At 44.7% G+C, this 15,903-nt stretch overlaps 1 protein-coding gene across 1 annotated transcript in view; it reads right to left on the bottom strand.

The window, feature by feature from the left end:
* LOC311138539 (protein-glutamine gamma-glutamyltransferase 2-like) overlaps positions 1-14,167 on the bottom strand; it is a 24,719-nt gene extending 10,552 nt beyond the window's left edge. Inside the window, exon 1 of the mRNA XM_084173275.1 lies at positions 13,917-14,167. Coding sequence (XP_084029401.1) covers positions 13,917-13,926 — 10 coding nt within the window. The 5' untranslated portion in view covers positions 13,927-14,167. The remainder of the gene's footprint in view (positions 1-13,916) is intronic.
* Between the last annotated feature and the right edge of the window lie 1,736 nt (positions 14,168-15,903).

The following is a 15,903-nucleotide window of genomic DNA, read 5'->3' as shown; positions in this document are numbered from 1 at the left end:
AAAAATAAACCATAAGGAATAAGGTTTTGAAATGTCTGTCCTATATCTAGGAGATACACTACATGACCAAAAGTATGTGGACCCATGCTCGTCGAACATCTCATTCCATAATCATGGGCAGTAATATCGAGTTGGTCCCCCCTTTGCTGCTATAACAGCCTCCACTCTTCTGGGAAGGCTTTCCACTAGAGGTTGGAACATTGCTGCGGGGACTTGCATCCATTCAGTCACAAGAGCATTAGTGAGGTCGGGCTGATGTTAGCCGATTAGGCCTGGCTCGCAGTCCGTGTTCCAATTCATCCCAAAGGTGTTTGATGGGGTTGAGGTCAGGGCTCTGTGCAGGCCAGTCAAGTTCTTCCACACCAATCTCGACAAACCATTTCTGTATGGACCTCGCTTTGTGCACGGGGGCATTGTCATGCTGAAAAAGGAAAGGGCCTTCCTCAAACTGTTGCCACAAAGTTGGAAGCACAGAATTGTCTAGAATGTCATTGTATGCTGTAGCTTTAAGATTTCCCTTCACTGGAACTAAGGGGCCTGCCCGAACCATGAAAAACAGCCCCAGACCATTATTCCACCTCCACCAAACTTTAAGTTGGCACTATGCATTGGGGCAGGTAGCGTTCTCCTGGCATCCACCAAACGCTGATTCGTCCATCGGACTGCCAGATGGTGAAGTGTGATTCATCACTCCAGAGTACGTGTTTCCACTGCTCCATAGTCCAATAGCGGCGAGCTTTACACCACTCCAGCCGACGCTTGGCATTGTGCATGGTGATCTTAGGCTTTTGTGCGGCTGCTCAGCCATGGAAACCCATTTCATGAAGTTTCTGACATTTACATTTTAGTCATTTAGCAGACACTCTTATCCAGAGCGACTTACAGTTAGTGAGTGCATACATTTTCATACTGGCCCCCCGTGGGAAACGAACCCACAACTCTGGTGTTGCAAGCGCCATGTTCTACCAACTGAGCTACAGGGTACGAACAGTTATTGTGCTGACGTTGCTTCCAGAGGCAGTTTGGAACTCGGTAGTGAGTGTTGCAACCGAGGACAGACGATTTTTATGCACTACATGCTTCAGCACTCGGCGGTCCCGATCTGTTAGCTTGTGTGGCCTACCACTTAGCAGCTGAGCCGTTGTTGCTCCTAGACGTTTCCACTTCAAAATAACAGCACTTACAGTTGACCGGGGCAGCTCTAGCAGATCCGAATTTTGACGAATTGACTTGTTGGAAAGGTGGCATCCTATGACGATGCCACATTAAGAGTCACTGAGCTCTTCAGTAAGGCCATTCTACTGCCAATGTTTGTCTATGGAGATTGCATGGCCATGTGCTTGATTTTATACACCTGTCAACAACAGGTGTGGCTGAAATAGCCAAATCCACTAATTTGAAGGTGTTCATATACTTTTGTATATATAGAGTATAAGAAATCTTCGGAAATATTGTTGTTTTTTGGACAGGTATTTTACCCGTTATTTTTGTTGGCACAATACTACCTCCATACTTCCATTCATTTGTATAGGGTACCTTCAGACGAGTCACGTGACACTTGTGGGGGTCGTAGAGCAAAACGGAGAACACCATTGTGTTCGAGAGAGTCTCCTCTTTCTATAGAGTGATCATAGCTTGTAGGCCAAACCTTTGGGACACTTTAGACGTTTTCGTGAGAAGACCGATTTTCCGCAGATGCGGAAGGCCGACATAGGCGGATGCGGTGGATTGACACGTAGCCCTTGCAAAAAAACACATCTCTAGCTTAAACTGACGGATTTTGATGGGGATTTTTAAATTATGTTACTTAGATTGATGCACGGGTACATCAATAGACTTTTAAGGATTAAAATATATGTTCATTATATATATGTTTGCGCCACATGTATCATACTGAATTATAATGTTGAGTCTATTGACCTCTGGTGTCTTGGCATTAGGGAGTGAACGTTATTTATATTGAAGGATACCTGGAGGTAATCGGACCTCTTCTAAATGAAAATGGATGTCCCTCCCTGAGCGTAAAAAAAAATATAACCTGAATTTGTATTTTTTTTACAAAATAGCAGGGAATATTAAATCCCTTTTTTGTTGCAGTCGTGATTTCTATCAAATCAAGCCGTGGTTGAGAACCACTGCTGTATTCATACCATATTCATGTTATCCGCAAGAGAGCGGCATTTGCCAATTTATGTGTTAAGGGCCGTCCACACCAGGGACGATAACTATAACGATAAATTATACATAACTATAAAACGTTGGCGAACATCCATACTAGAGGAAAGTGTATCATTCTACTGTAGCCTACACCTGTCAATCAACTGATCAAAGCATCCTACTGCACATTGTAGGCCTATTAATAAGGTGGTAGCACAGACCATTCAGTGCTTCAGGGTGTATTCATTGTCATAGTGACAACTGCAAATAATACTTAAATGTAGGCTACATGTAGCCTAATGAAAGAAATTATATAGAAACTCGTATTTAAATTAAATGTAGAAATTCAACAACCAACGCTGTTCAGCCTGCACATATTTTACATCATGTCATTGCTTGCCTCATTGCTCAAGTGGTGTGCAAGTGATTCCCATTTTTGTAACGGATGTACATTCGTTTGGATCTTCTTTTTCACTGTGCTCATCACTGTCTGTCCTGTGCAACCATTTAATAGGCCACATCAGTGCAACAATGTTATCTTCACTGACCAGTGATGCTTTCTCTCTCCGCAACTTTCCCCAACAGTTAATTTGGCCTAGGCCTATTTTACATTCAGCAATTAGCAAGAGCAAGCCTGCTTATCTCCACAAAAAGCCTATTAGGCATAATATAAAAAATGCAAAAATATAAATCTGCTATTGCTTTTGTAGCCTATATTTAGCTTTTCATGGGATTTCACAAGAATAGGAATAGTGGAGGCTTGCTTCCATAGCCTATAGCCTATTGCGCATGGGAATAGCTGGAAGAGAGAGGCTAGAGTTGTGTAGCCTAAGAAGCTAAATATTAGCTAGAAATTAGGCTACCAATTAACAAAATATTAGGGCTATAAATATTTACTTGTCAAAGATCTGTGCGTTCCTCCAGGCTGTGCTCTGCAGCAATCGGGCACGCAAAGCTCCACTATTGATTAGGCCTACGTTTTTACATAATAACAACATTCTACCTGGGCTACAACAACACAGTGCAATGAGGAATACATTATTGTTATCAAGTGAATACACAATTATTGACTAGGGCTGTAAACTGTAGGCTAATTAGAATTTTAATTTTAATTTTATTAGGATCCCCGTTAGCTGTGGCGATTGCAGCGGCTGCTCTTCCTGGGGTCCACACAAAACATGAAACATTACATAATATAGAACATTAATAGACAAGAACAACGTAAGGACAGAACTGCATACATTTTAAACATCACACAAAGCTGATGGGGTAGCCTAAGTGTGTGTGTGTTAGTGCAGTGTGTAAGTTGACTATGCAAACAATTTTGAATTTTCAACACATGAATGCTTCTTCTAAAAACAAAATGCAGTCAGTCTCTCCTCTACTTTTAGCCAAGGGAGACTGGCATGTATAGTATTGATATAAGCCCTCTGATTACAGTGAAGAGCAAGACCACTCAAACGTCCTGTTTTGAATGTTACATGCCAAAATAACTGCATAAAATCGAATCACGTTTTATTTGTCACATGCGCCGAATATAACTGGTGTAGACTTTACCATGAAATGCTTGCTTATGATCCTTCCCAACGATGCAGAGTTTATTAACACAAGAGGAATAAAATAAAATAAAATACACAAGAATGGAGCTATATACAGGAAGTACCATACAGCCTAGGCCTGATTATGGAATCATTTGGATCCATTATGGGTCTATTGTCAACAGATCAGTGACAGTTTACAAGGTCCAGAAAGGTAGACCTACATTTGCAGGCTACTCATATGGTGTATTTTAAATCACACATCACACTCTCTCGCTCTCTCTACTTTCAAATTCCCAGCCAGGGGCGTAGGCCTATTCCTTACCGAAACTGTTTATCGTTTATAACTAAATGGAAGCAAACAGAGCAAGACGAGAGTTTCTATTGGGACAAATTCAGGTAGGTCCCTCCCCATTTCGTTCCGTTTGCTTCCATTCAAGAAACAATTTGCAATGGAATTAGCTAAATGAATACGTCCCAGTTCTTTTGGTTTCTGTATTTTACATTCAGCACGCAAGAGCAGGCTGTATTAGTAAAATGCTCAAAATAAGTCTACAACAAACTATTGTAGGCCCAGTCTAGCTTTTCCTGAGACTCCAAGAGCTAAAGAGGAATTATTAGGAATAATATTGCAGTGAATAGCCTATAGGCCTACCCAATGAATTTACACAGTGAAATATATATATTTTATCTGATTTATATATATTATATATATATATATATATATATATATATTTTTTTTTTTTTTTACCTTTATTTAACCAGGTAGGCCAGTTGAGAACAAGTTCTCATTTACAACTGCAACCTGGCCAAGATAAAGCAAAGCAATGCGATAAAAACAACAACACAGAGTTACATATGGGATAAACAAAACATACAGCCAATAACACAATAGAAAATCTGTTATGATGTTAGGGCATAGTATTGTGAGGACCGAGGTAGAGTTACGAGATAATTGGTTTGGGGCCATGAAGTCTACATTCCTTTTGTCAAAGGAGATTACTGATGTTTATGGTAGTATGATGGATAGACAGGATATAATGACCTGGGGCAAAGGGTAATGACAACAGAGAAAGGTAGTGCCTATGACGGTTGATAGATGTATGTGAAAGGAAGGATAACCAAGAGTATAAAAGCTGTGAGATTTGTGTGTGTGTGGGCAGTTCAAATAACAAAGGGCATAGCTATGTCCGTTTGTTAGATGAACCCCAGAGCTCATGATTCAATAAATACTTGGTATAAAATCTCCAAAGAATGTCTAAGTAAATTCTTGCATCTTGACCTTCTCAATACCAGAAACTCATCATAACAAAATCTATATACAGTGTGTGCAAATGTAGTAAGTTATGGAGGTAATGCAATAAATAGGCCATAGTGCAAAATAATTACAATTTAGTATTAACACTGGAGTGATAGATGTGCAGAAGATGATGTGCAAATAGAGATACTGGGGTGCAAATGAGCAAAATAAATAACAATATGGGGATGAGGTTGTTGGGTGTGCTAATTACAGATGGGCTGTGTACAGGTGCAGTGATCGGTAAGCTGCTCTGACAACTGATGCTTAAAGTTAGTGAGGGAGATAATAGTCTCCAGCTTCGGAGATTTTTGCAGTTCGTTCCAGTCATTAGCAGCAGAGAACTGGAAGGAATGGCGGCCAAAGGAGGTGTTGGCTTTGGGGATGACCAGTGAGCTAAGATAAGGCAGGGATTTGCCTACCAGAGATTTATAGATGACCTGGAGCCAGTGGGTTTGGCGACGAATATGTAGTGAGGGCCAGCCAACAGGAGCGTACAGTTCACAATGGTGGGTAGTAAATGTGGCTTTGGTGACTAAACGGATGGCACTGTGATAGACTACATCCAATTTGCTGAGTAGAGTGTTGGAGGCTATTTTGTAAATGACATCGCCGAAGTCAAGGATCGGTAGGATAGTCCGTTTTACGAGGGCATGTTTGGCAGCATGAGTGAAGGAGGCTTTGTTGCGAAATAGGAAGCCGATTCTAGATTTAACTTTGGATTAGAGATGCTTAATGCGAGTCTGGAAGGAGAGTTTACGGTCTAACCAGACACCTAGGTATTTGTAGTTGTCTACATATTCTAAGTCAGACCCGCCGAGAGTAGTGATTCTAGTCGAGTGTGCGGGTGCAAGCAGCGTTCGATTGAAAAGCATGCATTTTGTTTTACTAGCGTTTAAGAGCAGTTGGAGGCTACGGAAGGAGTGTTGTATGGCATTGAAGCTCGTTTGGAGGTTTGTTAACACAGTGTCCAATGAAGGGCCAGATGTATACAAAATGGTGTCGTCTGCGTAGAGGTGGATCTGAGAGTCACCAGCAGCAAGAGCGACATCATTGATATACAGAGAGAATAGAGTCGGCCTGAGAATTGAACCCTGTGGCACCCCCATAGAGACTGCCAGAGGTCCAGACAACAGGCCCTCTGATTTGATACATTGAACTCTATCTGAGAAGTAGTTGGTGAACCAGGCGAGGCAGTCATTTGAGAAACCAAGGCTATTTAGTCAGCCAATAAGAATGCGATGATTGACAGAGTCGAAAGCCTTGGCCAGGTCGATGAAGATGGCTGCACAGTACTGTCTTTTATCGATCGTGGTTATAATATCGTTTAGGACCTTGAGCGTGGCTGAGGTGCACCTATGACCAGCTCGGAAACCAGATTGCATAGCGGAGAAGGTATGGTGGGATTCGAAATGGTCGGTTATCTGTTTGTTAACTTGGCTTTCAAATAATTTCGAAAGGCAGGGCAGGATGGATATAGGTCTGTAACAGTTTGGATCTAGAGTGTCACCCCCTTTGAAGAGGGGTATGAACGTGGCAGCTTTCCAATCTCTGGGGATCTCAGACGATATGAACGAGAGGTTGAACAGGCTTGTGACAGGGGTTGCTACAATTTCGGCTGCTAATTTTAGAAAGAAAGGGTCCAGATTGTCTAACCCAGCTGATTTGTAGGGGTCCAGATTTTGCAGCTCTTTCAGAACATCAGCTATCTGAATTTGGGTTAGGGAGAAGTGGGTAGATTTATCGGTGGTGACAGTGTTTCCTAGCCTCAGTGCAGTGGGCAGCTGGGAGGAGTTGCTCTTATTCTCCATGGACTTTACAGTGTCCCAAAACATTTTGGAGTTAGTTCTACAGGATGCACATTTCTGTTTGAAAAAGCTAGCCTTTGCTTTCCTAACTGATTGTGTATAATTGTTCCTGACTTCCCTGAAAAGTTACATATCACGGGGCTATTCAATGCTAATGCAGTTCACCACAGGATGTTTTTGTGCTGGTCAAGGGCAGTCAAGTCTGGGGTGAACCAGGGGCTATATTTGTTCTTAGTTCTGAATTTTTTGAATGGGGCATGCTTATTTAAGATGGAGAGGAAAGCACTTTTAAAGAACAACCAGGCATCCTCTACTGACGAAATGAGGTCAATAATCATCCAGGATACCCGGGCCAGGTCAATTAGAAAGGCCTGCTCGCTGAAGTGTTTTAGGGATCGTTTGACAGTGATGAGGGGTGGTGGTTTGACCGCGGACCCATTACGGACGCAGGCAATGAGGCAGTGATTGCTGAGATCCTGGTTGAAGCAGAGGTATATTTAGAGGGTGAATTAGTCAGGATGATATCTATGAGGGTGTCTACGTATTTAGGGTTGTACCTGGTAGGTTCCTTGATAATTTGTGTGACATTGAGGGCATCTAGTTTAGATTGTAGGATTGCCGGGGTGTTAAGCATATCTCAGTTTAGGTCACCAAGCAGTACGAACTCTGAGGATAGATGGGGGCAATCAATTCACATATGGTGTCCAGGGCACAGCTGGGGGCTGAGGGGGGTCTGTAGGAAGCAGCAACAGTGAGAGACTTATTTCTGGAAATAAGTAGATTTACAGTAGATTGCAACTCCGCCCCCTTTGGCAGTTCTATCTAGACGGAAAATGTTGTAGTTGGGGATGGACATTTCAGAGGTTTTGGTGGCCTTCCTAAGCCAGGATTCAGACACTGCTAGAACATCAGGGTTGGCAGAGTGTGCTAACGCAGTGAATAACTCAAACTTAGGGAGGAGGCTTCTGATGTTAACATGCAAGAAACCTAGGCTTTTAAGGTTACAGAAGTCAACAAATGATAGCGCCTGGGGAGTAGGAGTGATACTTGGGGCTACAGGGCCTGGGTTAACCTCTACATCACCAGAGGAACAGAGGAGGAGTAGAATAAGGACACGGCTAAAGGCTTTAAGAACTGGTCTTCTAGTGCGTTGGGTACAGAGAATAAAAGGGGCAGATTTCCGGGCGTTGTAGAATAGATTCAGGGCATTTTGTACAGACAAGGATATGGAAGGATATGAGTACAGTGGAGGTAAACCTAAGCGTTGGGTAACGATGAAAGAGATAGCATCATTGGAACAGTCCAGCAGGCATCAGCTGTGTAGCTGAGTGATCATAAGGTCCAGTGAACAGCAATAGGTGAGTCCGGGAGCAAGTTCGATGGCTGCTATAGCACAGGCGAGCAGGAGGCACGGCTGTTGATTGCGTGTGCTAGCGGGCCGGGGCTAGCAGATGGATCTTCGTGGTCGTTGCAATGGGAAGCCTGTTGAAATCACATCAGGCGATTACGTCGGCAGACCACTCGTGATGGATCGGCGGGGCTCCGTGTCGACACTAGGAGGTACGCAGAGTACGACCCTACCTTACACAGGAAGCAGCACAGGTCCTAATCCAGGCACTTGTCATCTCCCGTCTGGATTACTGCAACTCGCTGTTCGCTGGGCTCCCTGCCTGTGCCATTAAACCCCTACAACTCATCCAGAAGGCTGCAGCCCGTCTGGTGTTCAACCTTCCCAAGTTCTCTCATGTCACCCCGCTCCTCCGCACACTCCACTGGCTTCCAGTTGAAGCTCGCATCTGCTACAAGACCATGGTGCTTGCCTACGGCGCTGTGAGGGGAACGGCACCTCCTTACCTTCAGGCTCTGATCAGTCCCTACACCCAAACGACGGCATTGCGTTCTTCCACCTCTGGCCTGCTGGTCCTCCTACCTCTGCGGAAGCACAGTTCCCGCTCAGCCCAGTCAAAACTGTTCGCTGCTCTGGCACCCCAATAGTGGAACAAGCTCCCTCATGACGCCAGGACAGCGGAGTCACTGACCACCTTCCGGAGACACTTGAAACCCTATCTCTTTAAGGAATACCTGGGATAGTATAAAAGTAATCATTCTACTCTAAAAAATAAAAATAAAAAGAATAAAATAAATAAATATATAAAACAAATTAACATTAAAAAAATACTCTACAAATAAAACTTTTGAAAAATATAAAACAATAAATTGTAAAGTGGTTGTCCCACCGGCTATCATAAGGTGAATTCACCAATTTGTAAGTCGCTCTGGATAAGAGCGTCTGCTAAATGACGTAAATGTAAATGTAAAATATATGAGTAATACATTTATTTAGATATATTTATTTCAAATACACTGAGTGTACAAAACATTAGGAACACATTTGCCCAAAACCTTTGCACTCCCTTTTGCCCTCAGAACAGCCTCAATTCATCAGGGCATGGACTCTACAAGGGGTCAAAAGCATTCCAAAGTGATGGTAGCCCATGTTGACTCCAATGCTTCCCACAGTTGTGTCAAGTTGGCTGGATGTCCTTTGGGTGGGGGACCATTCTTAATACACACACTCAAACTGGTGCGCCTGGCACCTACTACCATACCCTGTTCAAATGTCACATATTCACAATCCATGTCTCAATTGTCTCAAGGCTTAACAATTATTCTTTAACCTGTGTCCTCCACTTCATCCACACTGATTTAAGTGATTTTAACAAGTGACATCAATACGGGATCATAGATTTCACCTGGATTCACCTGGTCAGTCTGTCATTGAAAGAGCAGGTGTTCTTAATGTTTTGTACACTCAGTGTATATGTAAATATATTAGGCTTCGGTATGGGTCAAACTCATTCCAAGGACAAATGTAGTGTGGGACAGTTACTGGTTGCATTTACAGCTGCTGTCAATTGCTATTAATAAAAGCCCAAAGGTCCCTTAGCAACAATGAACTCCCCCTCAAACAAAAGGGTGTAACATTCTTCAGATGTATTGGAGATAAGGTACACGACTATTGCTATAGCTTTTGTTTGCTATACGAAACATAACTGACAAGGTGGGAGACATCATTAGTGTCATCAGAAATGGTGAGCCAGAAAAATGAAATGTTGCTTTTATGTTTATAATAATCAAATGATGGTCTATATGCATAGCCACGGGAAGTAGGGGTGTTGAAGGTGCTGTAAATTGAAATAATTTTGCCATAATTATATAATTACTCCTGTCTAAAAACTGACTGAATTTGGGCAGCAAACGCGCCAAACATCAAACAGCTTATTGTGGCCCCTCACCCTGGCAATTGTCACGATCGTCATTTGAAGAAACGGGCCAATGCGCAGCGTGGAATGCGAACATCTTTTATTTTATATTTCACCACATGAACAAAACAACAAAACGATACGTGAAGTCCTTGGGTACATACACAAACCAACACGGAACAAGATACCACACCACACAAATGCCAAACGACTACCTAAGTATGGTTCCCAATCAGACACAACAAGCAACAGCTGATTCACGTTGCCTCTGATTGAGAACCACCCCGGCCAACATAGAAACACATAACATAGACTCTACAAACCCTGGCTCAACATAACAGAGTCCTCAGAGCCAGGGCGTGACAGCAATTTGACTGGTAAACTCATGGGTACACTCAAAATGGCTGCCAGTCCTGACTTGAATGGGCACTGTCATTCTCTGGATTCTATTTTTATGAATTCTATTCATCTTCACGCTGTCAGTGAATAGCTAATAGGCCTTTCACAAATTTCAAAATATAATTGCGGGCACTACGTTTGGAAAGCAAATGCCTGCCGCTAAAAAGAGAAGACTAATCTGCCAGACACATTTTTTTCTCAACAACTCAGACGAACAACACTGTTTTTCAAAGTAGCTCAGGCCTATCTTGAGTGTCACACCCTGGCTCTGGGACTCTATATGTTGAGCCAGGGTGTGGATATTCTATAGGTTGTATTTCTGTGTTGGCCAGAGTGGTTCCCAATCAGAGGCAACGAGTGTCAGCTGTGGCTGGTTGTCTCTGATTGGGAGCCATATTTATAGAGGCTATTTGCCCACAAATGTTGTGGGATCTTGTTTCTAGTCTGTTGTGTTAGACCGTGAACTGTCATGTTATCGTTTTGTTGTTTTTTGATCGTGTCTCTAATAAAGAGTATGTTTGCCTGCAACGCTGCGCCTTGGTCCTCCTCTGTATACGACGATCGTGACAGAAGATCCCACCAAACCAGGACCAAGCAGCGTGTCCAGGAACACACCCAGGAGGTAACGCTGGTGGATGTCCTCCTCGGCTGGGGGCAGATTATGAAGGAGGAGGCCGTCCGGTACCGGAAGGCGATGAAGGGGGAGACCCAGGCAGGAGTGGAGAAGCGGCGTCAACCGGGCCGTGGTCGGACAGGCGAGAGGCACCCCCAATAATTTTTTAGGGGGGGGCACACGGCATGGGCGACTGGGCAGCAGGAGGCTGCCACAGGGCGAATTGGGAGATTAGGAGAGGAGGCCACCGGGTTTTGGGGGCCAGAAGGCAGGTTGGCGGAGCCTGGATGGAGAGCAGAGCCAACTCCCCGTACTCAGGCATGGCAGCATGAGACTGGGCAGGTTCCGCGGTATGTGGAGCTGCGCACTGTGCCACGAGTGGTCCGGCATAGTCCGGTACGTCCTGTGCGAGCACCCCGCACGTGTTGTGCGAAGGTGGGCATGCAGCCAGGACGGAGTGTGCCGGCTCAGCGCTCGTGGCCTCCAGTGCCTCTCCTCGGTCCCGGATATCCTGCGCCAGTGTCACGTGCTGTTATGCCAGTACGGGTACACAGCCCTGTACGTCCTGAGCTGATGCCTCACACAGAGTGTGTGAAGGTAAGCATTCAGCCAGGACGGGTTGTGGCAGCTCTTCACTCCAGGTCTCCTATCCGTCTCCACAGCCCGGTCCTCCACAGCCTGCTCCTCGCACCAAGCCTACGGTGTGCGTCGCCAGCCCGGTCCGGCCTGTCCCTGCTCCTCGCACCAAGCCTACGGTGTGCGTCGCCAGCCCGGTCCGGCCTGTCCCTGCTCCACGCACCAAGCCTACGGTGTGCGTCGCCAGCCCGGTCCGGCCTGTCCCTGCTCCTCGCACCAAGCCACGGGTGCGCATCGTCAGCCCGGTCCGGCCTGTCCCTGCTCCTCGCACCAAGCCAGGGGTGCGCATCGTCAGCCCGGTCCGGCCCGTTCCTACTCCACGCACCAAGCCAGGGGTGTGCATCGTCAGCCCGGTCCGGCCCGTTCCTACTCCACGCACCAAGCCAGGGGTGCGCATCGTCAGCCCGGTCCGGCCCGTTCCTACTCCACGCACCAAGCCAGGGGTGCGCATCGTCAGCCCGGTCCGGCCCGTTCCTACTCCACGCACCAAGCCAGGGGTGCGAGTCGTCAGCCCGGTCCGGCCCGGTCCGGCTCCACGCACCAAGCCAGGGGTGCGCGTCGTCAGTCCAGCACAACCCGTGCCTGGGTCACCGGTGCCTGGTAAGGTAGCGGTCCGCTTCTACGATGTCCGGTCCAGCTCCAGCCAGCGGGGCCAGACCGGACCAGGGGCGCCACGGGGGGATGGTGGAAGGGTGGTGGTCAAGCCCGGAGCCGGAACCGCCTCCGAGGAGGAATGCCCACCCAGCCCTCCCCTGGTTTGTGTACGTTTAGGCGCGGTCGCAGTCCGCGCCTTTAGGGGGGGGTACTGTCACACCCTGGCTCTGGGACTCTATATGTTGAGCCAGGGTGTGGATATTCTATAGGTTGTATTTCTGTGTTGGCCAGAGTGGTTCCCAATCAGAGGCAACGAGTGTCAGCTGTGGCTGGTTGTCTCTGATTGGGAGCCATATTTATAGAGGCTATTTGCCCACAAATGTTGTGGGATCTTGTTTCTAGTCTGTTGTGTTAGACCGTGAACTGTCACGTTATCGTTTTGTTGTTTTTTGATCGTGTCTCTAATAAAGAGTATGTTTGCCTGCAACGCTGCGCCTTGGTCCTCCTCTGTATACGACGATCGTGACATTGAGACCATCACCGGTATGGTGAGAAGCCTAGGCTACGCATATCCATGCTATATTCATCATTGTGTAAGTCAGTGCCACTGGAAAGTTGATTTACATAGCCTACTGTAGCCTATAATAAATATATTTCCTCTTAATATTGTACAATCTGTGTCTCCCTTCTTTTTATTGGCCATGGGCCAGGTCAAGACCAGGTCATTTTTATTGATCTGTGTCAGAGCCACTCATTTAGGTAATTTTGGTAGTATTAAAAAATATTCTGATAATGTCTCCTGTCATGTCGGCCTAAATTACTTGAATGAAATGGCCACATTTTTCTGGACCCTGCAAAAAAAAAATCCCCATGTGTGTAAATCCTAAAAACGCTTCTGCTGAACTGTATGCCACTATGCAAATGCAATGATAGAATGGGTTATTGGAGAAAAGATGTACCTCCCCCAGCAAACCAAACTCAAAACATATTCTCATTGCTATGTCTACAGTGTATGCATCATGTTAAATTGGTAGTAATGGTTTAAGCATTGGCCATGGGAAAGTAAGTTCTCACTGGTTGCTGCACTTTCACACCATTATAGCATATCCTAGGTCAACAAATGGCAATTTGCTGTCATAATTCGTCTATAGTGAAGGGGTGGGTCAGATTTCACTTTGGCTCTTTAGTTTTTAGCGTTTTTTCTAAACAAAGCAATTATTCTCCAATAGCCTATAAGGCAATACGAAAATGCTCTAAATTCTTCAAATATTTAACGAGTCATGGCTCAGCCCTGCATGGAGTGATTTATTTTTGGAAGCAATAACATAACATAAGCTATTTTAGTAGGCTATGATACTCAAGAAGGAGTCAGAAACATAAATTCTGCCACTGTGTAGAGGATAAATGTTTGTTGATATTACAAAAAAAAATGCATTTGTTGTTTTAGCCTACTGTTTATGAAACAAAAATATGTAATTCACAGTCACTATCAAGTTCAAAGTTATGTTCAAATAAACAGTACATTTGGTGATGCAAACACTACAGAAGAAGATTTGCAGCAATACAATATTTTCAATATAACATTACATAGTCTAGTTATTAAAATCTTACCTTGAACCATGATCGCGTTGATGTACAGCCAGGCAAGAGTCTGGGATATGCTGGCTGAGCGGGGGATATTGGATGTAGGTTATTCTCAGTGACTGTGTCTATTACCCTGTGCCGCGCTATTCAGACTGTGAACGAAGGTTTTATTTGGAGTGGTCATGCGTGTCACAAAAATTCCTTGGAACTGTAGGTTGCTCTTGCCAAATAGCAGCGCACCAAACATTGCAGAAAGCGACAGCATAATGCATCACTTCGGTTGGGGAGTCATTTGGCTTCCCTAGAACACCTGCATACGCTTGCGCCATGCAGGGAAAGGGTGCGCACGCGCAAACACACACACAGACACACACACTCCACTGAGGAGACCTCGACCTATAGTTGCATAATTTACTGCATTAATTTGTGTGACAATAGGGAATTCATTTTCATTTTTGTGTAAATTGGGGGGGGGGGGAGTTAAATGCTAATTTCTAGTGACTTTTGAGAAAGGGATACAGACAAATCTTAATTTGCAAATGGGCAAATTTACAAGGCTAAAGGGGGGCCTTACTCTGGTACAGTCCAATCAGTCTTAGGGCCATGTCCATCCATTCATGCTGTACTGAATACCAGTATGACTGTTAATGTGGAGATATTCAATTAAACAACCATTTTGTACTTTTTCTCTGCTACTGTATGATTCATTATGATTAATCGCCACTTGGTATGGCAACTTCTTGGAATCAGACCGACTGCAATGCGCTACAGAGGGTAGTGCGTACGGTCCAGTACATCACTGGGGCTGAGCTCCCTGCCATCCAGGACCTCTATACCAGGCGGTGTCAGAGAAAGGCCCTAGAAATAGTCAAAGATTCCAGCCACCCAACTCATAGACTCTTCTCTCTGCTACCGATGCTGTACCGATGCACCAAGTCTGGAACCAACAGGATCCTGAAGAGCTTCTACCCCCAAGCCATTAGACTGCTAAATAGTTAGTCAGGGTAGCTATTTGCTTAACTACACTGAACAAAAATATAAAGGCAACATGTAAAGTGATGGTCCTATGTTTCATGAGCTGAAATAAAAGATCCCAGAAAATTTCCATACGCACAAAAAGCTTAGCTCTCTCAAATGTTGTGCACAAATTTGTTTACATCACTGTTTGTGAGCATTTCTCCTTTGCCAAGATAATCCATCCACCTGATAGGTGTGGCATATCATGAAGCTGATTTAACAGCATGATCATTACACAGGTGCACCTTGTGCTGGGGACAATAAAAGGCCACTCTAAAATGTGCAGTTTTGTCACACAACACAATGCCACAGATGTTTCAAGTTTTGAGGAGGCATGCAATTGGCATGCTGACTGCAAGAATTTCCACCAGAGCTGTTGACAGAGAATTGAATGTTAATTTCTCTACAATAAGCCGCCTCCAACGTCATTTTAGATAATTTGGCAGTATGTCCAACCGGTCTCACAACCGCAGACCATGTGTAACCACGCCAGCCCAGGACCTCCACATCCGGCATCGTCACCTGCGGGATCGTCTGAGACCAGCCACCCGGACAGCTGATGAAACTGAGGAGTATTTCTGCTGTAATAAAGCCGTTTTGTGGGGAAAAACTCATTCTGATTTGCTAGGCCCACTCATGGCTGCGCCCCTGCCCAGTCATGTGAAATCCATAGATTAGGGCCTAATGAATTTATTTCAATTGACTGATTTCCTTATATGAACTGTAACTCACCAAAATTGTAAAATTGTTGCATGTTGCGTTTATATTTTTGTATGCAAATTATGCAAATTAACTGTGATTTTACAAACAAAATTGACTGGTATTTTTTTATTTCAGATAACATTACATGTCTAATGAAGTTCTGATAATAAATAATTTTATACTTTGCTGTGATTCTTGCTTTATCCAATAGTTTCTTATTGAGGTCAAATTGACCCTCGTGGGTAATCTGTTATGTGGGCAGCTTGTCTCTCCCTTTTCTGTTTCCCTTCTTCCT

The sequence above is a fragment of the Coregonus lavaretus genome, assembly GCF_964263955.1.
Source record: "Coregonus lavaretus genome assembly, chromosome: 12".
NCBI lineage: Eukaryota > Metazoa > Chordata > Actinopteri > Salmoniformes > Salmonidae > Coregonus > Coregonus lavaretus.
Note: the sequence above shows the minus strand (reverse complement) of the source record. Positions and strands in the feature narration are given on the sequence as shown.